This window comes from Notechis scutatus, chromosome 3 (assembly GCF_049901735.1).
Source record: "Notechis scutatus isolate UNSWTSFEM ecotype Mainland chromosome 3, rNotScu1.2, whole genome shotgun sequence".
NCBI lineage: Eukaryota > Metazoa > Chordata > Lepidosauria > Squamata > Elapidae > Notechis > Notechis scutatus.
Genome location: NC_142011.1, coordinates 185,275,027 through 185,300,855, shown reverse-complemented (window position 1 = coordinate 185,300,855; position 25,829 = coordinate 185,275,027). Strand labels below are relative to the sequence as shown.

At 34.8% G+C, this 25,829-nt stretch overlaps 1 protein-coding gene across 3 annotated transcripts in view; it reads left to right on the top strand.

Moving 5' to 3' along the window:
- STK3 (serine/threonine kinase 3) overlaps positions 1–25,829 on the top strand; it is a 116,497-nt gene that overhangs the window by 11,930 nt on the left and 78,738 nt on the right. For all 3 annotated transcript variants that reach the window (XM_087962036.1, XM_026690479.2, XM_087962037.1), the window contains exons 5-6: positions 2,473–2,637; positions 3,790–3,957. In XM_087962036.1, the coding sequence (XP_087818162.1) occupies positions 2,473–2,637; positions 3,790–3,957 (333 nt within the window). The remainder of the gene's footprint in view (positions 1–2,472; positions 2,638–3,789; positions 3,958–25,829) is intronic.

Genomic DNA, 25,829 nt, shown 5'->3' with positions numbered 1-25,829 from the left:
ACATGATATATCAGGACTTTTCCCCCTTCGCTAAACCAGGTGTGGGCCTGGCCAGTGCATGGTGGGCCAGGAGTTTGACAGTCCTGTCTTAAACAATAATAACCATTCCAAAATACTGAAGATGTTATATTTATCTAAATAACACTTATTTTGATAAATCTTTTTGATGTATATCAATATATTTATCAATAATTAAATTCCATATATTGTCTGATATTGATATAAACATTTTAATATCTTAGTTCACTAATGAACGCTTATACTTGTAAATGTGCATATGATCTTCCTATGTTTTGAGATTGTTCTAGGATTGAGCCTAGATTCCCAAATTAAGCCCTTTTGTGGGATAGAATAATAAAAATGATAGAAATATGGAAATATTTATTTATTTCTAATGAAAATAACTGGTCAAATTATTTAAACCAATAACTATGGTAGCTACCTTTTAAGCATTTTGATTACTTCCTCAAGTTCCATTGGTAATCCTTGTCAATTGATTTCTCTCTTCCATAATAAGTTGGATTGAAGTTTCTTTAAATAATTATTTATACCTATTCTCTAGGCCAGTTGTAGGTTAACCTTTTCAGCAGTAAGTGCTGAAATGGGATCGTGCGTGCTTGCCCTCTGGAAACCATAAGAGCAGTTTCCCCAACGTGTGTACGTGGGAGCACGGAAACTGGAAGCTTAGGTTCCAGTTTCTAACATGCATGCTCTTCCAGTTTCTGGCACTCCCACATGCACGAAGATACGTGCCGGAACCCATAAGAGCAACGGCTGACGGCTGGTATGCCCAGAGTGATGGCTCTACGTGCCATTTCGGGCATGCGTGGCATAGGTTCGCCATCACAGCTCTAGACTGTATAATATTATCAGTCTAAAATTGCCAATATTATCAGCCTTTGCCAATTGTATTCGTAATTTGTTTGCCATGTTCATTTTTCAAATGGAGAAATTCCTTATTCAAAGCATTGGCTTGTAATGTAGAACTTTTTTAGCTGTAGTAATTTTATGTTGCTGTTCCAATTGTACCATTTCTTCCTTTAACTCTATTTGCCTTTTCGGATAAATGGAAATTTTTAAAATTGATCTTTTTAATTGAAGCTGATGTTGTAGAAGTGAATTGTCACTTCTACCCTGATGTTTTTATTGAAAAATCCCTCTATCGCTTTGGCAATCCTCCTTTGCTAATAAAGTTATATATGGTCTCTATTTGTACTGTTTGCTTTATTTTTGCTTATATTTATTTTTACTTGCATGATCTGATATGGCTCTGAGACCATTTTTGTGCATCATAGATGCTTAGAAAACTGAAATGAGACTATAATCCTTGAATATATCCATCTCATATTCATTAACATTAACATTAAAAACTCTTTGGTTGCCCCTTAAAAGACACTTTGTTAAAAATATGTCTGCTTTTAAACAATATTCTACTGTTTGTTCTGACTGGTATATCTATATACATTGCTCTAGTGAAGTCACCTCAGTATTATTATTATTATCTTAATATTATGTTTACTTTCCTGAATTTACTTTTGAAGTAGTTTATTTATTGCCAGATCAAATTGTTCTTCAAATTTGGCATGTATCCTGAAGAGACAAAAAAATGAAACACTTAAACCACTTAAATCATGAATCTTGAAATCAGAGATGGCTGGTTTAGAAATAACTTCTGTGGGAAATGATTTATTTCTATTTTAGTGACATCCAAGGATTTTGGATGATATTCGCAAATTATATTTATGCAATGTTATTTCATTTCATTTGATGCAATTTTAATTGAGTTCACCCCAAAAATAAAAATCACATATATATCACAAACTTACAAATATAGAGGGATAGTAAAGACCAAATGAAATTTCAAGCAGAAATAGAATAAACATTTAGAAAGAATAAACATGTGGTATGAAATTATTTTAGGAAATCTTGAGCGATCTTAATTTTAAGAAAAATAATTGGATAGCTGCATATCTATGAAATGGAGCTGTAATTGCAAAGGGTCTTGCAATTAAATCTATCATATTGAAATTTATGTTTCCTGTGTTGGTATAGCTCTAAATTCCAAAATTATAGTATCTGAAGAGTTTTTACTCTGTAAACTTATTAAATTTCATTGAGAATATACAGAAAACTGAGTGCAATTCAAAACCCAGACAAATTCTTACCATCTCTTAGGCATTTCTTACTTAGGTATTTGTTTAGGTTTTAGTCTCAGTGTCCGTTGTTAATACCTCTTTCTCCTTCCTGAACTTGTTGACTGATTCACAATTTTATGTAGACTCAAAGAATCCAGGTGGCATGAATGGGTCCTTGATAAAGCCTTGCTTTCTACAATTTTAAAATATTTTGTACAGTATTTGTATGCCACATGAGTAATTTTATGTTGTAGTTTGATTCACTGTGTTTGTATACATGTGCAATCATTTGGAATGTGAGTATGCCAAAGAGAAATTTTGGTACTTTTTTTTACAGCTTACAGAAGATGAAATTGCAACCATTCTTAAATCTACCCTTAAAGGACTTGAATATTTGCATTTCATGAGAAAAATACATAGAGATATAAAGGCTGGGAACATTCTCTTGAATACTGAAGGGCATGCCAAGTTAGCTGATTTTGGAGTGGCTGGACAGTTAACTGTAAGTGTAAAAATAAAAGTATATTTTATATGTTAGTACACTCAACAGATAAATACTGTATTTGCTATTTTTCAGTAATAAGAGATGAGAGGCTTTTGAAAGATAATATGTTTTAAATAGTGAGGTTGTCGTGTAAGAAGTTTTTCCAATTAAAATCAGTTTGACATCAGTTTTATGGGATTATTTACGGTTCCTATGTGGTGTATACTGGAAGAGGCAGCTTTGTCCAGTGAGTTTTTAAATTGCAGCATTAATCAGGATAATTCTAAAGGTTTAGGTTCATTGTCTCAAGTCTTTTTCTGTAATGTAGAAGGATTTGAAGACTAAGGTTCTTGGTTAGGTACAATTGCTGCATTAGTTGTTTTAGGAGCATTTTTCAATGTTTTGTCCAAACAGTGATTTCCTGTATAGATTTGGGATAAAGATGCAACTTACTATATATATTTTATAATGCTCTAAAACAGGGGTTCCCAACCTGAGGTGCTCACACCCCCTGGGGGTACGAGACGATATTCCAGGGGGTGCGAGAAAAGTCCAGGTAAATAATAGGATATTGGCTATATGTTGGCATTTTTATTTATTATTTATTTCAGGGGGTGCGAGGTTCGAGTGAAATTTCTTTAGGGGTGCGGGGCGAAAAAAAGGTTGGGAACCACTGCTCTAAAAGATAATATTAGACGAGCTGTGATGGCGCTGTGGTTAGAAAGCAGTATTGCAGGTTAACTCTGCCCACAGCCAGAAATTCGATCCTGACCAACTCAAGATTGACTCAGCCTTCCATTCTTCAGAATCATTAAAATAAGGACCCAGATTGTTGGGGGCAATATGTTGACATTGTAAACAGCTTAGAGAATGCTGTAAAGCATTATGGAGTGGTATGTAAACCTAAGTGCTATTGCTAATGTTCACAATGTAAACAGTTTAGTGTAGGACTCTATTGAACAAATTGATTTCAACATTTGAGTGATAAACGAGTAAAGAAAAACTTTTGACTGATGGTTGTTGCTGATAAATAGTAGGTTCAGTAGTTTGGGGATGCTTCATGATTATAGAGTGGCTGATGTGATTGTCTTTCCATTCAGGTGAGCCTGTTGAGTTATCATCCCTCCCAAAAGCTGCACATTTAGTGTTAAGTTAAAAATTGTTTTACAGGATACAATGGCAAAACGCAATACTGTCATAGGTACTCCATTTTGGATGGCTCCAGAAGTAATACAAGAAATTGGTTATAACTGTGTGGCAGACATCTGGTCCCTTGGTATTACTTCAATAGAAATGGCTGAAGGAAAGCCACCGTATGCTGATATTCATCCAATGAGGGTAAGAAACAGACATTGTGAGTTTTTGTATAATTGGTTTGTAGGCTGTTTTCATTGAAAAGTAGAAACAGTACTTGGCTAAGCTGCATTTTGTGCAATTGTTACAGTGACAGAGGGTGTTGAAGTATTTTATGCTATGCTTATGCTTGTGATATTTAAATAAAAGAATGTTTTCAAACAGGGTTTAGGAAAAATAATTGCTGCTTTAAATTGTGTAATACAGTTTAAGCATGCAACTATTTTTTAAAATGCCATTTATTGTTAGGATTCCCTTTTGACATTTGCTTATGTGTTAGCTAATTTTGGCATTTAGGAGTTGTCACTTTGGTACAAGTACAGCTAACTATAAAGGATAGTAATTTTATCCATTCAGCACAGTTTTAAAATATCATAGCTGATAAATAATTGTGTTTTTTTCTTCAAAGGTTAGGAATGGAGGTGTCATTTTATGTGATATCGGCAAGTTCTTTTTTTCTTAAGCTGATAGGCAGTATTATTATTATTTGATTCATAATTAGAAAGGAATCTAATTGTCAGTAGTCTCAAATATTAAACTGTACCTACTTTCTCAATTCAGAGCACATCCTTTAGATGTCATTATAGATGTGTGTCCTTTAGATGTCATCAAGGATGTTGAAACAGTGGGTAATAGCATAATGAGAGAAAGAGAGAGAGGGAGGGAGGGAGAGAGAGAGAATTATATATATATATATTTTTAATTCTAAACCCAAGACTTCAATTTTTCTATTGGGCCATTTTTTCCTCCAAAACCATTTGTATAACTCTCATCATATTTTTAAAGTACTTCCTGAGCGAACATGGTTTCCTTTCTGGTATATGGGGAAAAACCCTTCAAAATTAAAACACTGTTTTAGCATTGGAAAAAAGCTTTAAATCTTTGGGCTGTTAAATATATTATTTCTAACATTTAGTTTCTGTTCTTGTGTCCTACCAGTAAGGAAAATGCTTGATTGCAATAGTAGGAACAGACTATATTGTATGAATTCAGCAGCTGTGATTTGTAAATCATAGTTTATTTGCTTAGTGCAATGTCTGAACTAATAATAAGACATATTAGAAACAGAGACATTTACAATAATGCTGGATATTGTCTGTAATGGTTAAACAACACTTCCATTTAATAAAAACATTTTATATAGTATAACAATTGTAACTGTAGTCATTTCTATATTTATCTTTTTACTGTTTGTAAGCTGCAAAGAGTTGCCTTGTTTGTGAGAGGGGTGGTTTATAACTTAAATAAAATATTTTCTTGAGAATATCTGGAATCATTTTAGCATAATTGCTTATAATTTTAACAGTTGCTTATAAAAGGCACTAAATGAAAAGAATTATATTAAAAGTATTTCTTTTAGTATGAAATAACTACTTTTAACTAAAGGGTCAGTTTTTCAATCTGACAGGTTGTGAAGCTTTTTAATCCTTGTAATCAAATGTATTAAAGGACAAAACCATTAAAAAAACAATTCTGTTTTACACAGAACACATGTTCTTGTTAATAATTTGTGTTCTGGTCTTTAAGGGCTTGTATGCAGTTAATATTCTTTTGTATATTTGATACCCCATAGTTCTTCTTAATTTTTATTAGTGAGTTGTTACAGTGGTTAAGAAGAAATACACAGATTTCAGTTGTGATAGTTTTCCCAGTGTTATATGATCCAACTTCATAAGATTCCTGGACATATGTAGATGCTTTTCTATTTTGTTTTAGTTAAGACATTCAATTGATACAGGCAAGCATGAAAGCTTGGGCAAACTTTCATTGCTTTTTCTGGATCTTGCTTAGATTCTGTGGTATTTATGTAAAACACTGTTTTGTTACTTGGGAATGCATGCTGAAGTTATTCTGTATGCTATTTTGCTGTAGGCTGGTTGGCGCTGCCACAAAGGTAATGCTTTGTCAGTAGGCCATTTCCTTGTCAATTGCATTTACAGTCTAATAGAGATATTACATGACTTTTTAAACAAGTGTTTTGGCAGGGGCGGAAATAGCAGATTCCATGCAAACAAGCATAGCTTCCTCTTTCTAACCACACACTAGCTACTCAAGGAGTTGTGCTAAAATTTGTGCAAAGGTAAGGAAAGGATTTCGGATTTAAAGACACTATTAAAAGAACTATAGGGCTATGGTTATGGGAATATATATCAGTTCTTTATATAAAATGAACACATTCTCATGGCTGGAAAGAAGGTGACAACCAGAATGCTGTAAACTGGTTGTAAAGCTTCTTCATATTTCTGCAAATTTTGATCTGTAATACATTTTAAAGATTAATTTAATTTATATTCTACTTTCCCTTCTATAGCTCAAAGTAGGTATACATTGTAAGCTCTCTCTTTTATTTTTCTCTTTGTGATTGGAATTACAGTATACAAATCAGTGGTGGTATTCTACCAGTTCGGCCCAGTTCCGTACTGGTGGCATTGAAGATCAGCTGGCAGATAACAGGTTCGCTCCGAGTCTCTCCGAGTCTCTGCAGTTTGGGCCCCCCACCCCCCCCCTGCTCCTAGGTCCTTTCTAACCTCTCAGCTGTTTGGCTTGGCAGAGCAGATTGCTGTGCTAAACAGCTGAGAGGCGCAGTAGCTTAGTTTTTACTGTTTTAACGTGTGCACAAAGCGCGCATTTGGCACATGCATGCGCACGATCGCATGAGTCGCACGAGTCGCACGATCCCACCCCTGCACCCATGGCCACCAAGCCACGCCCACAGAACCGGTGGTGGGAACTTCTGAATCCCACCACTGATACAAATGTTATTAGTATGTAAAGCGGTGATTGACCCAAAGTCACCTTGTGAACTACTGTGGCTGAGGGTAACTCACAAACTTGGGTCCTCTTTATGCTATTCCAAAACCTTAACTGCTGCACTCTGCTAGTTTGTTGGAGATTATGGTGCCATGTTCTAAATTAAAACAAACTTCAAGACTCAGGGAGATGTAATGACAGCTGCCTAAATATGGAATATGTTTAACATCTTTAAACTAAGACTGGACTGGATATTTGTGTCTTGAACAACATTTGCATGAATAATGAAAGCTGAAATTCTTTCCACTTGCACTTTCTTTTCCCCAGGCATTTTTCTGCTTGAACAATGTTACTTACCTTTGCATTTATATTGGGAGAAAAGTGTTTGAAGAGAAATATTATGGAGGTCTAAATTTGGACAGGGAATCATTTATTTGACCCTTCGTTTTTCTGACTGTAAGACATCTTCTGATATCAAGGTTAATGCCTGCATATCTTTAACGTTTCAGTGGTCATGTTAATGGACAAATTTGATAGTAAAAACACATTGTATTTCAAAATGCTCTTAAGCATATGTATATGTGTGCATGTGTTTGTATTTATGTGTACATATACACACAAAAGCATTCCATACATTCAGTTCCTGCATGGATAATTCTGGAAAACCCAAAATGGCAAAGTATACTTTGATGAATGAATTTCATATATGCATTATGTCTGGATGTAAAACATTCATACATTTTCTATACCAAGAAATAAGGGATATAGAATCTGTATCAACCTGCAAGTATTTAGGATAGCAAAAAATAGAGGGGAGGCCTCTGAAGCCCAGTTGGGACAACTTTAATGTTCCTTCCTTTATCCTTTAAATTACACCCACATAAGCTTTCCAAAAAGGCTTCAATCCTGGTGGTGCTCCAAGAAAAGATTGCCAGCCTTTTGTATAAGTAAGCTAGCATTGCAAATTTGCCCCCTCCCCTAATTTATGCTTTTTTGTCTTGAGAGTGGCTTGTAACGCAATATCTTGAAAATATATCCAGCATTTGCCTTTATTGTGTTCTGTGCCGAAGTTGTTGGTAATGGACATGTGGACATCATATGTTCCACAGAATACTGTAGGAAGCCAATTTGAAATGTTTCCATTTGCCTGAAGTCCAATCATGATATTTATTTTTCCATGGCACTTACCCAGATTATCCATACCTCCTGCTTAGCTTGTGTCACTGCCACCATGGACTAATCTGCTTGTGATCACTAGTTTCTTTCCAGTGTATCTTACAAGCAGCTGCCTTTCTCCAGAGTTATTGATGTTGTTTATATTGCCTTATAGCTTTATCCTAGATCGGGTTATTCCATTGGAAACTGGTATCCTAATAAAAAGCACAGGAAAAACAATGTTATCTTTGAACACTTTTGGCTGTTGTTTTCCCCCCTCCTTTTTTTATGCCTGGAGTAATATTTGGCAACTGGATATTCTTCCAAATTCCCAAGATAATGCTGAGTAATATATAATACGATTGGTAATTAAAACATAAGAAAAATTCTTACCTTTGTTCTGCAGAGACCATTGCACCTAAAATTGTATTTTCCTATGAAGCTGCCACTGCAGACTGTTTACTCACATTATAACTCCTCGTTTGATCCTCCCTTGATTCCTCTAGAGAAGTTAATTGCTTTTGAAAAGGCTACTGCAAAGCATGCTTGGAGTTAATGTTTATTGAAAAAGAGACATATATTCCACTTTTCAATCAATTCAGAACAGAGGAGCATGATCAACAGTATAAATGTAAAAAAAATTGATCACCTATGAGGTCTAAATCACAAAATTCAATAAATATGGGATGGATGAAGTGTTCCGTATATATACAAGATATGCAATGAGAAACAGACTACCAAGAGAAGTTCATATTAGATTCACTAAAAAGATTATTAAGACACAGATACTACAGGTGGCAAGAGAGAAAACCTTAAAGTACAAAGATAAAGAAATTGTGCTGAAACAGGTACCAAGATGAGTAAGAGAGATGAGATTTTTTTTATTTATTTTTGACTAAAGAGTTACTTAAAAGAGGAGTAAATTACACATGGCTGATGCCAGAAGGCCTCTTGTTCACCTGGCAGGAACACAGAATTGACACAGTTGAAAAAGCTGAGCTATTCTATTTGGAATATTTTAGAGGAAAGGAAGAAGAAGCTGGAAAGGAAGAGTCACTAATTGAATTCCAAGAGGAGTGCATAGCAGTAATTGAAAAAGAGAAAGAAGAAGGAACAGTAGGTGCTGTACCCAGAGAACAACGAGAATTAAGACCTACTAGAACAATAAAACCCCCTCATAAAGCTTAACATGGATGAAAGAAAATTGAGTACGATTAACATAAATGGACTTAATTTGGCTACTAAGAGAAGGAAAGTATTTCACAAATTAGAGAAATCAAAATATAATTTGCTTACCAGAAGTACATATTAAAAAACAACATGAATATATACTTAAACCAAAAAAAAATTAGGGAAATTATTTACATCGCTGGTTTTATTTATTTACAGTGTGGTTTTATATATTAAAGATACAATTTTGGCAGAATTAATTTATACAGATGGAAGGATTTTGATGGTGGAAATCATGGACAATAATGTTAAAACACTTTTAATTGCAATTTATGCCCCGAATGATAATCAAGGATAATTTTACAGGAAATTACATATGAAAATAATTGAATTGGACTATGTTAATATTTGTATGATGAAAGATTTTAATGGAATAGTTAAAGATCGGTTGGATTACAAAACACAGAAATCAACAAAGAAAGCTAGAAAGATATTACCAAAAGCCTTCTTTCGAATAATAGAAGAATTTAACTTAAAAGATGCTTGGGGAGAGAGAAATATGGAAAATATGGAGAAACATGGTCTAGAATAGACATGATATGGATGTCAGCAGAACTACTGGCTAATATACGAGAGATCAAAATAGAAACAAGCATCTGGGCAGATCATAACCCAATGACAGTTACTTGGAAAAGAAGATACATTTTACAGAACCTCTGGGACACGATGAAGGCCTACACAGGAGGCTTGATAATAGACTATACAAGGAAAAGGAATATAAAACAGAAAAAGACTTTCAAAATATTAGAGGATGATTATAAAAAATTGGAAAAAGATTTAAAGAAGTCCCTGCAAAAAAAAACAACATTAAAAATAAAATGGATATAATTAAACATAAAATGGGACTAATGGAAAAAGAAGAACTAGCTCAAAAAATTAAAAACGCTAAACAGAATTACTTCGAAGATGCAAATAAACCAGGCAGATGGCTAGCCTACACACCGAGAAAGGAGAGAGAATCAAGGAGGATTAGCCAACTAATAAATGAAGATGGACATACATGCTATGGAAATGAGAAAAAAAAATTATACAAGATTACTATGGGAAATTGTATTCTCAAGAGAATATTCAAGAAGAAAAAGTTAAGCAATATTTACAGAAAGCGAATTTACCTTAGATATCTAAATATATTGAAACAATGCTAGAAGGGAATATAACAATGATGGAATTAACAGAAGCTTTAAAAAAACAGAATGCTGGAAAAGCACCAGGTCCAGATGGCTTACCAGTGGAATTTTACAAGACTTTTCAGGAAATACTGAATCTTCACCTATTAGAAGTTATGGATGAAGTTATGTTAAAGAAAAAAAATACCCAAAACATGGACTGAAGCATACATTACACTTATACTGAAGGAGGATACAGACCTGCAGCAAGTAAAAAATTACAGACCTATATCCTTATTAAATTCAGACTATAAAATCTTTGCTTCAATCTTGGCAGAAAGACTAAAAAGATACCTAAATAGCTTTATCCATATTGATCAAAATGGATTTCTGCCAAAGAGACAAATCAAAGATAATGTGAGAATTATTCTGGATACTTTAGAATATTATGAGGCACACCCTGAAAAGCAAATGGCTTTGATGTTTTTAGACGCACAAAAAGCCTTCGACAAAGTGAGTTGGCAATTTATGTTATTGCAACTGGAACAAATGGACTTTGGTAAAAAATTCATTCAAGCCATTGAAACGATATACCACGAACAAACTGCAAAAGTTATGGTAAATGGAGAACTAACAGAATCTATAGATATAAGAAAAGGGACAAGGCAAGGTTGTCCACTGTCGCCCCTGCTGTTTGTGTTAACATTGGAAGTGTTGAATAGGAATAATAGAGAAGATAAAGAAATAAAAGGAATGAAAATCCAAAAGGAAGAGTATATATTGCAAGCCTTTGCAGATGACCTGGTATTTATATTAGAGCAGGGGTCCCCAACCGCCGGTCCGCGGACCGGCACCGGGCGCGAACAAGCCTTACCGGGCCGCTGGTTGCTGGGCGCCGCCATCTTTTTGGTAAAAAAGCAATTTTTCATCAAAAGATGGCGGCGCCAGCGCTTCGGTGAGCTTTTCCGGGTAGAAAGCCATTTCTACCCGAAAAGCTGACAAGCGCTGGCGCCATTTTTTTGACGAAAATCGCCCGTGACATCACCGGAAGTGATTTTAAAAAAAATGGCGGCGCCAGCTGACGCTGAACCGGCGCGGCGCCCAGCTGACGCCGGAACCGGGCCGCGGCGTCGAAAAGGTTGGGGATCCCTGTATTAGAGGACCCATTGGAAACAGCGCCTAAATTAATAGAAAAAATAGAAGAATATGGAAAAGTAGCAGGTTTGAAAATAAACAAAGATAAAACTAAGATACTAATAAAAAATATGCTAGTAAGACGAAAGAAAGAGTTCGAAGAATTTCTAAAAATGCAGGTCACAAACAAGGTCAAGTATTTAGGGATATACATTACATCAAGATGTAGCACACTGAAGGAGGATAATTATCTTAAACTCAAACAGCAGATTGCGACAGATTTGACAAAATGGGGAAACTTACAATTATCATTGATTGGGAGAATATCTACAATTAAGATGAATGTATTGCCTAAAATTTTATATTTATTCCAGACAATTCCAATCTGATTAGGGAAAGAGTTTTTTGAAGACTTAAATAGAATCGTGTTGAAATATATTTGGCGCGGCAAAAAAGCAAGAATAAAACTAAAATTGTTGCAAGATGCAAGAGTAAGAGGAGGGTTTGCCTTGCCTAACTGGGAGTTGTATTACCAAGCAACAAATTTGATGTGGGTAAAGGAATGGATAACATTAAGAAACAATAGACTATTGACCTTAGAAGGACATGACTTGCTGTTGGGATGGCATGCCTTCCTTTGGTATAAGGGAACTAAAACACCGGGGTACTTTAGAAGACATTATATTCGAGAGGCATTGTTTTTGAACTGGGAGAAGATAAAAAGACAATTAAAAATTCCATTATGGATATCTACCATTGAAGCTTTTTCTTATCCAATAATATATAAAAAGGAACAAACAGATATGGTGAGATATTGAATGAAAAGGGTGAACTTAAATCTGAGAATGTTTAAGAACAAATTGGATAAATGTTGGAAATGTCATCAGATACCCGGTTCATATTACCATATGTGGTGGACATTCACACATGGTTGGAAAAAATGATAAAACAACATATAGACTTTAAACCAGAGATTTTTTTTATTGGGGATAATACCAGAAATATATAACAAAGAGTTGAAATATTTGATTGTAAATGTATTAACAGCGGCTAGGATTGTATTTGCTAAGAATTGGAAAAATGATAAAATACCTATGCAGGAGGAAGTTATTAAGAAGATTATGGACTGTGCTGAAATGAGTAAATTGATATTTGAAATTAGACAAGAAGATAAACAATTTTATATGATACAGGATTTGTTTTATCAATGGTTGGATAAAAAGACATGGTAATATAATAGACTAGATAATTTTGTGATAGAAATCTAATAGATTGATATAAAACATAATATTGACATATTTAGCCACTGGTTGAAAGTATAACATAAATTTTAAGATAAAACTTGGAACATCTCTTATAAAATGATGGAATAAATAGTTTAGTCATGGATGATTAATAACTGATAAATATATACGCACATGTTAGTTCGACAATGTGAAAACTGATCTAAACTGTGAGTAAATGGCTACAAAAGATTTGCAACCAACTGACACACCGTATGTATATAAAATGGAAGGTGGTTTTATGTTTTTATGTTTTGTATGTGTATGTTTGTTTTTAAAAATAAAAATTCTTTATATATAAAAAAAGAAAATATTATAACATGTCTTTTTTGCACAAATCTGTATAAACTGCATTTAACATTCGGAGTGTACTTTCACCTAGAGTCCTTTCCTAGATTTAGACAGGAATTATTATTTTTTTTAAAAAAGAAGCATCCTTCACATATGTTTTTGGAGCATGGGAACCTGACTCCAATCAAATACACTGGAGAAACACTGAGTTTGGCAAATACCATACTTTGTTTTAATGAAGGAATAAAGACACTCCTGTCTTTTCATGTGATGTTATAGAGAAGCTTGAGTGGTGAGAAAGGGATTTTTTTTCTTCTTTGCTAAAGTTGTTGGTGTTTGAAACTGATTTTGCCCAGAGCACAATCACATTCCAGATTGGCTGGGGCTTTGTCATTCTTCCTCTTTCCTGTTCTAAATGGGAAAATGCATGCCAGTCTGAAAAGAAATATAATTGACGAGGCAGGAATTTTTCACTGAGTTTACAAACCTGAGCCTTGGCCCAGATTTCTGAAATTCTGGAAAATTATTGTGGAGTTAAAATGTGTATTGTTACTAAACAAAAATATTTGAAATCTTTTATGTAGTTGTGTGTATAACTAGGAAAACATAATTGGGAATGTGTAATAGAGTAGCAGAAGGAAAGAATATATGAAATCTGGACTACAACTCAAGTCTAATTGAAACCTAAATAGAAAACATTTATTTCAAACTTCTAAATGAGGATTTAATTAAAACAAAATTAGCTCATCTTTTTAGTTTTATCCTTGAATAGGAAATTTGAAACATACTCGACTTGATGGTTGGCTTTCTCTGACTTTGATTAATCACTTTCAAAGTAAGCAGAGGATCAGAACAATAATTTCATAATTACACGCCAGCAAGTTAACTTGAAACCTTAACTAAAATAACTGTAAAGGAAGTATAATGTTGGTAAATTTCATGTAATGCTGTATATTTTTGTTACATATTTCAAATACTTACAAGTGATAATCTGAAAAAAAGAACAGTTTCGTGGTTCTCTTCATTTTTTTTTTTAGGATGTTTAATAGGAAGATGTTTAAGCTGGGGCTATTAATTTCAAAGACACCCTAGCAATAGTTAAGAGCTTATTCATTCTCTGATGTCAATAGAAGTCGTCTTGTGTATTGTTGTATACTTTGGATTGAAACCTGACATTTTAAAGCTTTGTTGAAGATATATTTGATGCAACAATCTTTGTGGTTGATTTGCTCAATGAATCTTGCTTAATGTGAATTATTATTGTGTGGTAATAAGCCAGCTTGCTTTTTCTAAGAGAAAAGTTAGAAATAAAAGTACATTAAATAGTTTAAGGTTGCATGCATATTTAGGATGTGATAGACTAAAATCTCTAGATGGGACAAAGTGTAAGGAAAAATTATTTTACAGTATGAACTGCAAAAGTTCAAAATTGAGCTGACCACAGGGAGGTAGTAAACAATTTGTACCTTGACTTCAATAAAGCACCCGACAAAGTTTCCCCTGATATCCTAATAGAAATGATGAGAAAAAGAGAGTTGGACTGTGCTACCATTATATGGTTGAATAACAGTACTCAGCAAAAATCAATGTTAAGCTAGATATAAATGTTGAGTCAAATGCTTCAGGTCTTCTAGGATGTGTTCTGTCATCTTACTTATGAGCTTAGAAAATATGAATATCAAATTTGCAGACAAGACCAGTTGTTTAGAACTGTTCCAAAATATAGGACAATAAACAATGAACTTAATAGGAAATATGTTTTGGTTAGGTACAGGGAAAATTAATGGTAACAGCATTCCAACAGGAGTGGACTAAATCTCTTTCATAGGAGGTATTTTAACAGAAGCTGAAAGGCCATCTATTTGGGATGTGGGAGTCATGAATTGAACATGATTATCTTAAAGGTCCTAATGAACTCCATATTCCATAATTTTATCATTCTGAAGCTCCTGCTAGTTATATTTTTTTATTTATCAAATTTATTTTCCTGTCCATCTTGTGGTTCAGGTGACTATGTATCTAATCCTAAACAATATATCTATATTGATGTATCACAGTATATGTTTCATATGGTCATTTCTAAGGTATGGTTTGGGATACTGGAATTGTAGATTCTAAATTCGTACTTTCTGCTCGTGTTGCAGAAAACCTGCTTATGCTGGGGTTCTAAACCAAAGTGTATGGTGTTTTATTTGTCCCTTGAAACTGAAATGCATTTTACTTGCCTTTTCTTTTAGCAGATAGAGCCTCTCTCTCTTGTGTTATAAATTCAGTTCAGACAAAAGTCATATTACCTCCATTGGTTGGAACGTAGTAATGTGTAATGGCATTCTTTAAATTATAGTAAAGCTTAAGTTGGTTGTTAACAAAAAAACTAAGCAGAGTCAGACCTAATAGTTCTTGGAGGAAATACCATCCAGAGATTCCAGGGCTCTGGAATTAGATCAGAAATAAAAAACAAATCTTAGTGCTAATCCTCCTCTATATTATTGCCAAGAAAACCTCTTGGATGTCTTCATGTTGTCATAAACTTGACTTTAGTTTTTAATCTACAAGGTACATTCTATATATTTGGGAGGCAGCCCTTAGTTCTTTCTGTTCTCATTTCTGGATTGTGCTGTTTTTTATTTTGGTTACTAATGCAAGCTAAGAGGCAAAGGGAATAATATTTTAGGTTGTTTGGGTGCTTTGGGCCCAGTTACTCCCTCTTGGCCCTAGGAAGAATCCAGTGATAAACTACTTCTGAAAATGTTGTCAAGAAAATTGCACAAAGTCCATATAGTTGCTAGGAGTTGACTGATTTGATAGCACAATATGTATACATCTAAAGAATATGCAACAATTTTAATTGAATTATTATTCTTTAATTAAATTCCAGATTTGATAGGTATTTTCTATACATTCAGTTGACTATTATAATATGTCTATTAATGGGCATGTGACAATAACTTCTGTGATTATTGTCTATATAAACAAATATTAGCAGTCATTAACAGATTTACATTACATATAAATTATATCCTACATACGTTACATCAGTGTTTTTTAAACATTTCTAACAAAAAACTGCTCTGATAAAATCATAAGTAGAAATTTGGTCAGCAAGCATCCATATTTGTAGTACATTATACTTTAAAATGCAGGTTTTGTGGAGGGCTAAGATTATTTTCAAAGTTTTAATCACAAAGTAGGATAAAATCTTACAGTCTGGACAATATTAAGCTTCTATCTTACTCTTCTTTTTACAAGTCCATTGCAGCAATTGACTGCTGAAACAAAAACTTTTTTAGACTAGAAGATAGTTTAAAATGTAACATTAAATTTAAATCTGGTAAAACCTTTATGCAATTTCTTTTCTTAGCTTAGTCAAAGAAGCATAATACCAATATATATTATGGTGAATATGATGTATATTTATAACAGTCTTATTTATAAAGAATAGGTGCCAATCAATTTAAATTTGTTGCAGGTAGAATTTGATGGTCTATGGATAACTTATAATTCCTTTCTTGTTATAAAATAGTCAATTTTTGTAGTAGTATCATTTAAAGAGTTTATGGAAACTTAGTTTACGATTGTTTAAAAAAGCACAAAACCTTTAACTTGAATTTGATGGCACCTGGTTTCATTTTTGTTCCCACAGCAACACCAATGGTACCAAAAGTTACCAATAGACCACCCTGATTTAAGAATTAAATCACTCTGGCCTTCTCTTTTTAGCCCTTTAGTTTGCTGACTAAATATTTAAACAGAGGTAAAACACATCTGTTATAGTTTGTGACATAGCTGTAGAGCAAAACTTCATGGTACATAATTTGCAATTTTAAAACAAAAATTCTGGATTACTTTTAAATTTGTCTTTATGTTCAGGGCTCTGAATGAAAACAGAGTTAAACTATGATTTATGTTTTACAAAGCAATAATTAAGGATGTGTATTTTAAATGAAGAGTAGCTCCCTTCTTGAGAAATAGACCTAAAAAAGTATATATTTTTAGCCTGCATGATCCATTTTTAACATTGCTTAAATCCAAGGTTGTTTCCAGATGTGAGTTAGTTTTCATTATTGAGATTCCCATGGGAAAGTAAGAGAGCCAATATAAATGTTACCTCCAGATTTTTTTACCCTTGTGTCTTTTTGACAGTGTCAGTAAGTTTACATTGACTATGAACATTCATTAAATGCATAAAGATACTGTATGTATGGACTTTTAAGCATGATACTCCTTTTCTTTTTTCTTTTCTTTTTCCTTTCTCTTTTCTCATGGTAAATTAGAAAAGGCAGGACAAGGGAGGACTGTAGAACTTGATAAGTTTTGCTGCCATTCCTAAAACCAGAAAGGTTTGAAGAATACTTTTTGCAATTATATACAAATGTATTGGATAATGCAAGTGTCTTGAAAGTCACATGGATTCTTTCCTTCCACATAAATGGAATAATTATTTTGGACCCTGGTGGCCAAAGGGAAATTGGATAGGAAATCATTTTTTTTTTAAAAGTAATAGCTATTCTTCTACACTAAAAAAAATAAAATCAGAGTTGTCCTTTCAAAATAGCAGTCGTGGGTCAACTGATCTCTTGTGTAGCATGTATTATTTTTCTTTCTCCCTATTCTCCTTTGGGAGGAATAGTTCTCTGCTAACATAATTTGCTATTTTCCTGAATCAGCCAAGTTTGCTACTCCCTTTCTTAGCCTGGAACGGATCTGCTCTTAATTCCATCATGTGTAAAACACTTGCTTCTTTTGGCTGTGGACCATTTTTCTCCTCCAGTTTATCCTACTTATCTCGCATTTTCAGATGAACATTTTGAGATACTACATGCCAATATTTTCAGTAATTGAATTGAAGTTCCCAGTCTAGTTATTTCTGTATATCAAAGGGTACTTATCTTATCCTTTACTTCAGGTCATAAACTTTCAGCCAGCTCTGACTTGAGCTGTGTCCTGTATGAAATGCTAAGGTAAAAATGGTCTCTGTTACACGGCCATTCAGAAATCATGGATATCATTTTTTCTGTTTAGACATTTATGTAAGACTATATTGAAATGAGACTTGTTTATGCACATGTTGAGAAAACTTGCTAATTATCTGCCATCTTAACTGAAAATTTTGCATTCTAGCATTGGGAATGGGCAAGCTGGCTTTGATAGATGGAAAGTAATTATTTAGAATGTTTCAAGGGCTCTTATTTACTCAGTATCACAATCCTTTCTTGATCCATTATCTGCTCCCTGGACACAATTCACAAAGTTTTGAAATTCAGGAAATAGCTGTACTTAGAAAGGATAATTTCACGATTGCCTTTGACTGATTTAGAATCATTTACTTATTCTTAGAAAGTATATTACAAAATAGCTAATAAGAATAGAATCATGTATTGTGATAGAAAACGTATGTTGTAAGACAAATATATACAAAACATCTCTAGGACTATGCAATGTTTTAGATTCATTATAAATGTTTTAGAACAGGGGTATCAAACTTGATTTCATTGAGGGCCTCATCAGGGTTGTGTTTTGACCTTAGGGGTCCACGGTGGGCCTGGCCAGGTCAATGTCACTCTTGTCAGGGGTGCTGGTATTGTCCCGAGCACTCTGCCAGTGAAAATGGGCTCACAAGCTCCGTTTTTGGCTGCAACGTCCTCCTGCAACCCTCTGTCAGCAAAAAGAGAGCTTGGGAGGGCTGTGCATGGCCCTCCTGAGCTCCATTTTCACTGGCAGAGGCACTGCGGGCTGGTCTTTCACTGTTTCCAGGGTAGCCCTGCGGACCGGATCCATTTGAGTTGAGTTTGACACCCCTGTTTTGCAATATGTGGGAATGAGAAGGCAAGAGATGTTTGTACTATTTAGAATGAACTATAGGCACTGTACTATTTAGAATGAAAAGAAAAACAAACATTTCTCTGGATATGTGGAATTTCTTTGGCAGGAAATGTGAAATCCTTTCATGATATGAATATACCATACATTGTAGGGAACTTTAAAAATATATGAGATTATTTTTTGTATTCATTCTGGCTATTTTATGTTATTTTTCTGCTGCAATGATGTAGGAGAAAAATATTGTTAAAATTCTTAATCATGCAACTTCTGCAGTTTTGTTTACCTTCTTCTTAATACAAATAGAATGTATAACATTATAAGAGCTGATTGCACAACCTGTGAATGAGGCTACATATTATGACAGTAGCTTCATAACTTATTACCTCTGCTAAAGCAGTCCTGGCTGTGTTCCCAACTGGCACAAACATAGAGGAGTATTAGACATGTGGAATTTTTGTAGCCCTCATCCAACTCCCTGAGAATATAATGCTGGCAGTATAAGAATACAATACATTTTCTCCCATTGATTTTGTGAAGCCTTGACAATTGAAATTTGTGGTCCCTCCCTCCCCAAAGCCATTGAATGAGCAATATGCTTCCAAATGTCTGCATGTCTATAGGCGCCCCGTTGTAAAAGAACAGGATTGACAATAAAGTCTGAAAAATATTCTTCTGATGAAAGGCCTTCATTATAGTCATCTTTTGCTGGAATAGGAGAAATGCCATGCTCAGCATATTTCCTATAATAAAAGTCTTGAAGCATGTCTATTTTAACTTCATTTGAAAACTTATCTGAATTTCTGAGAAGAAACTTCAGAAATGTTAATAAGGAACTGTTGAGGTAATTCCCCGTTAGGAGAATGAGTGCACACAGGGAGACGTAGTGAGAGTAATGTTGAATAACACACACACACAGCTACACTGTATAGTAAAATGTAGGTTTTTACTGCCAGTAAACGGTTAAGCAAAGTCCAACAAGCAGACCAAGTCATTCACGGCAGTCAGTTTTCAATCCAGGGATAATCCAAATAACAAAGTCCAGTATCAAAAACAGTTCAGTAAAAGACTCACATCAAATCCAAGAATAACTATGATCAGCAACAGTCAATAGAGAAATGCAGGAACGGCAACACTCTCAGCAACAACAGAACAGAACAACCTAGGTTTCTGGCTCCATCTTAATGGCCATTTGAGGAACCACACCCAATTACCATTTTAGCATTCCCTTAAAGAGACAGTATTAAAATGTCTATCCTGGTTTATATATTTTACAACCCAACTGTTAGGTGACTTACATTCCTAACAGGAACCAAAGTTCCATACATTTAAAATAAGTCCTAAACTATTGCATACCCTTCATATCCATGAATCTTAAGAATCTCCTTTTCTAAAACAACAAAGGATGTTGCAAATTAGAACATATTTTTGTAGAACTTTTCAAATATGTGATAAAACTTAACATAAATATGAGAATGTGTATCCCAAACTACACTTAACACAGTATGTTTTGTATGATATGCTTAATGCTCAGGTCTGGCCCAGTATTTTGTTTGGATGCCAAATACTGTCAAATGCTGTGGGCTCAGGCCAATATGAGTAGGAATCTAGCACTGTGTCTGTGAAGTTTTAGGCCACCGCAAATTGCAGATATAATTATTGATACCACATTGGTATGCATGACAGTGGCTTCTCTCCAAGAGCAGTACTGGACCAGGTGATGCTTGACTACCTCAGGAGCAGTCTGCAGGAATTTTGGGAGTATGTGTGCTTATGGAGTGGCCAGAAGGTTAGTTTTGGGAATATCCTTCTGCAAAATCATTGAATATATTTATCATATATTTAAGCAAATACTCTAGTCATTTGTAATGCCTCATGCTTGGTCTTTCTCTTTTTTTGAAGAATATTTATATAAGAATCTGTAATTTTTACTGATATTGCATGTGCAGCTGTGTTTCAAATTTGCAAAAACAGAATTGGTATTCCTGAAGAAATACTTTTGAAAAAAAAAGTTTTAAAATGGTGAACATGATAAAACAAGAAATGGTGAACAAGATAAAACAATGTTTAATAAGGATAAACTATCAAAACCAAGAACAAAGGCAATTTGCAAAATAAGTTGCCAGTGTGGGAACAGTTGCATTGGGAGAACTGGACATAAGACATTGAATGTCGAATTAAAGAACATGAAAAGAACATTAAGCTGAAAAATATAGGACACCATCTACAAGAAACAAATCACAAAATGACAACAGCATCCTGACATGATACAGAACTTATGCTCATATATGTCTGTGCTTTACTTTTTCTTAATTTTTTTAAACTAGGACAGGATTATTTTTTATTATGGGGCAGTTTTCCTTGCCATTTCCTGTCTTCTCCTAAAAAACTGTGTTTTTTTCTATGAAGAATAGATTTAGTAAAATATTTACAAATTCTTAGTACAGCTTTAATGTACAGTATCTATTTCTATATTGGTTAGATGCCATCAATTTGGTATCAAATTTTAGTGATCACATACTGGTAGATACTTTCTCCAGCATGATCTGTTCTCAGCCTGAAACGTCAAGTGTTCAAATAGTTGCCATTGTAATTGAGTCCATCCACCACGCTTCTGTTTGTCCTCTTATTCTTTTTTCTTTCACCTTTACCAGCATTATACATTTCTCAAAAGAGCCGGATGTTTGACCATTTGAGTTTATGAGTCATTTATATGTCAAAGAGAACTTTGGATTTGTACAGTAATTAGCTATCCATAATATCCTCAGAAGTTTTCTCCAACACCTAAATTCAAAAGTATCAATACTCTTTCTAGTCTCTTCAGAGTTCAGTCTTTGCTTCTGTAAACGTCACAGAGAAAATCATTGTTTCCACTATTCGGACATTTGTGAATATAGTCCCCTCCTGGCTTCTGAATATATTTTCCAAAGTCTTCATTGCTACTCTACTAAATCCTGGTTTGCAGTGTATTTCTTTACTGTTGGTTCCTTCAGTGTTGGCAGGAGATCTTAAAAGCAAAGGCGCTCACGATTTCAGTATCTTTACTGTCAGTTCTGAGGCTAGTTGCTCTACCTGTTGTCATTAGCTTAGTGTTCTTTGCTTAATCTTAGTCCCATTTTTTACTGTCCTCCTTGACTCATTACTAAAGTTTGCAGGCTATTTGTATGTTCAGCTATCTGAGCAGCGTCATTAGCATAATGCAGAATATTGATGTTTCTTCCTCCCATCTGACAGTTGCGATCATGTTTTTCCAATCCAGCTTCCTGCAATATATATTCAATATATATGTTAAATAAATCAGGAGATAGTATCAACTATTACAAGTAGTCCTCAGCTTAAGACCACAATTGAGCCAGAAATTTCTGTAAGTGGATTTTGCCCCATTTTATGACCTTGCTTGCCACCGTTGTTAAGTGAATTGCAGCTGTTGTTAAGTTAGTAAGATGATTGTTGAGTGAATCTGGCTTCTCAATTGACTTTGCTTATCAGAAGGTCACAAAAGGGGATCACATGACCCCAAGACACTGCAACAGTCATAAGTATGAACCCTGGGACATTGCAGCCACTATAAATATGATCAGTTGCCAAGCATTTGAATTTTGATCACATGACCTCGGGGATGCAGCAGTGGTCATGTGTGAAATACAATCATGTCACTTTTTTCAGTGCTGTTGCAACTTTGAACAGTCACTAAATGAAGTGTTGTAAGTTGAAAACTTACCTGTATTCCTTTGCCATCCTGGAGCCAGTCTATTCTGTCTGGACTGTGGCTTTTTGTCCTGCATATGAGTCACTCATGGGGACCATGAGATATTCTGGAATTTCCATTTTCCTAATGACATTCAACAGCTTGATGGAGTTGAAATAATCAACATTTTCATAATAAGCAAAGCACACACTCAGGGTTCGTTTAGGATTTCTTTGTACTCTTGGTTATCCATGTGCATCAGCACTACTGCAATACTGATACAGCCTTTTTATATCCCAGCTTGAACACCTGACATTTCTCTTTCCAGGCACTGTAAGTCATTAAATTATACTTAACTATTTTGCCCACTCTGTTTAGTCTCCTTTAATTGGTTTTGGTATGTAGACCAGTCTTCCAATCATTGGTGACTGTGTTGCTCAGATTTGCAATCATAAAAAACGACAGCAAAAAACCTTAGGACCTTACTGATCCTTCTTCTATCACTGCATATTTCTATAGATATTCCATCAATTCCTGAAATTGTCTAATGATTAGTGTTCTGATGTAACTTTATCTTCTAGTACTAGTGAATTTTGTAAATAAGAAATATATTCTAAGGTAAGGATGTCAACATCTCTGTTATACCAGTTTACAATTTTCAATATACTCTTTCCATTCTTGTTTAATCTCGTTGTTTCTGTTCATTGGCCATCCTTTAGCAAATCAATCTGAAATTAAAACCCTCTTCTGACTTTAGATAATTTTGGAAGATTTTCTTTGTTTTTTTCCACATCAGTTTACATCTTCAGTGTCTTGATGGATGTTGCTAGAATACTGCTCCTCATCTCTTCTAATAGCTCTCGGAAATTCTTTGCTAAGTTCCTTCCTGAGATCTTTGTCTTTCTTGGCTTCAACTTCTCCTCTGTTTTTGGCAGTTTGACATCTACATTCATCTTTAGCTTGTTTGATTTCATTCCATATTTCCCCTGGTTTCCTATCAGTGAGATTCAGGACTCAAAAATGATTCCTGATGTTCTTGAAATTGGTACGTATATGCTTAAATTATATCATGAAAAATAATTAGCTTTACTCCTCTTTAGCTTGACTTACAAATTTGTCAGTTAGCAGTGTGGCAGGTTGAGGTCCCTTACCAAGGAATGTGGTTGAGTCTGAGCCAAGGTAATTTTTTTTTAGGAAGGCAGATGAGTCAGCACGCCACAAGCCTATAGGTAAAAAGGGAGAAATGTTGGAAGGTGCCTGTAGAGTGGCACATATAGATCCAGGATAAGGAATATAAGAAGAGGCAGGAAAAGCAGAAAGGGGAGGGGTTTATATCGCAGATGCTGCAGGAGATTGTGCTGGAGAGGACGTCACCTGGTAAACATGAAGTGGGGCCTGCAAGTCCAGAGATTCTGGCCTTGAGACGAGAAGAAAGACCAGGAAGAAAATCCTGGAGTAGCTTGTGAACATATGGAGAGCAGGCTCTGTTGTGTTCAAGGAGGTTTAAATACTGGACAGTGGAATTGTGTGAGTTAAAGGCTTTATTTGGCAGTAAGACAGCGAGGAGAACTCCCAGGCATTCCATTATCAGCCATTAAGATAAGGAGAGAAAAAGAAGCTGGGAGACAGACAGCACAAGCAAAAATGAGCGAGATAGGCTTGGGTGGATGAGCATTAAGGAGATGTACATATTTCAGTTTTGCAAATTATAAACTATATTTTCACTTGTATATATTAAATCACATTAAACTCTGTCATCTGTTTCAGTGCTTCCAAGGATGTATCTGTATCAGCTCCTGTTCTGACCCACACTGTCAGATGATGCTCCATTCAAAATCCAAGAAAGAAATACTTAGACTCCATTAATTAGAGAAAAGATATCTTTTACTGGTAGCAACAAAAGAATTCTGAATCTGAGAAAATGAGCGCGTAAATCACATATACAAAGTGATGGCAACATTCCCACCCCAATAGTTCAATTGGCTCATCCAATTAAAAGTTGTGTGTAGCATCATGTGGGCATCTCCAGGTGGTGATGAGGCCTCTGTCCGTTGACCTTGACATATTTTGATAAAGAGTTGCGGCTGCGCATCGCATAGGATAGAAGCCTAAGCAAGAACCTCCCCCCCCCCGCAACTTATACAGTTCTGTTTTGTAACACCTCCAGCTCGCTTCCCATAGCCATGTCCCCCCTCCTCCCCCTGTTACTTATGACAGCTCAAAGATGCAAAGCAAAGGAAGAAAATCTTGAAGGCTGACACACACTCTGACAAGCAGTTCCTGATTTATTCCATGGTCAGCCCCTGGCCGTGTCTTTTCTGTAATAACTGTATCTGTCTGGTAATACTTGTGTATATAGTCTTTATTTGGGTTGTTTAAATGCAGTAGCAGCAATGGAGACATCATTAGATTGGCAGAAATTTATAAGTTGTTTGCTGCTGCCTAAGATGTTAATATGTAGTCTGTTCATTTCATCTTCCACTATGTTCATCTTTCCTACGTTCATGCTTCTTTTATTCCATATTCCAGTGTAATTTTTTTTTTTTGCAGCATTAGATTATTTTCCTTGCATGGCATGCATCAGCAACCAGCCGTCTCAAAGGTTTTAATCTAACCATGTTATAGACACTATTACCGTTCCAAAAGAGCTTCAGCTCTTGTATAGTAGCATGTTGAATCCCATCTGACTTAGGGCTTCCCATCAGTCACTGTATCATATTGATCCATGGGATTTCTCCTTGCAAACTACAGGAGTGGTTTAATATTGTTCTTCTCCTGTACAGTATGAAATGATGCCTTTGTTGTTGCTACTAAAATGTTCTGCCCCTAGAATCTTCCTGTATCACTGTTCTCTGGTAGGGGTTTGTGCTTGCTGTAGCTGGCCACATGGGGTGACCCTCAAGCGTGAGTGTCCCTGTGTGGGAGTATATATTCTTAGTCTATGCACTGATGATCTTTGATCATCCCACCCAGGAAATCCCTGCCCCTTGCTACAGTGAGACAGCATAGCAGGACTTGATGGGAGGTTATTTATATAAAACCAGTAAAATTAAGTGTAACTAATTTATTGCAGATGCCATGTACATTGAAATTGTTTGAGTCTGTTTTATAACTTTGCCTAAAAAGCACCAAATACTATTGCAGCATTTTCAATAATATACTGGCAATCTAGTTTTTGTATTTGTTAATTATCTATTTTGGGAATTAAAAAATAATTAACACCACCCAGTATCCAAAAATGGAATAATGTGATAGGAAGGGTCACTCCTGCAGTAAAGTTTACACTCTTTCATCTGTCCTTATAGGAACATGGACATTTTTCATATAAATAGAAATTCTGGATGAGCTATTAACCTCATTATTCTGACCCCAAAGGGTAACTGTATACTTGAATTCTAG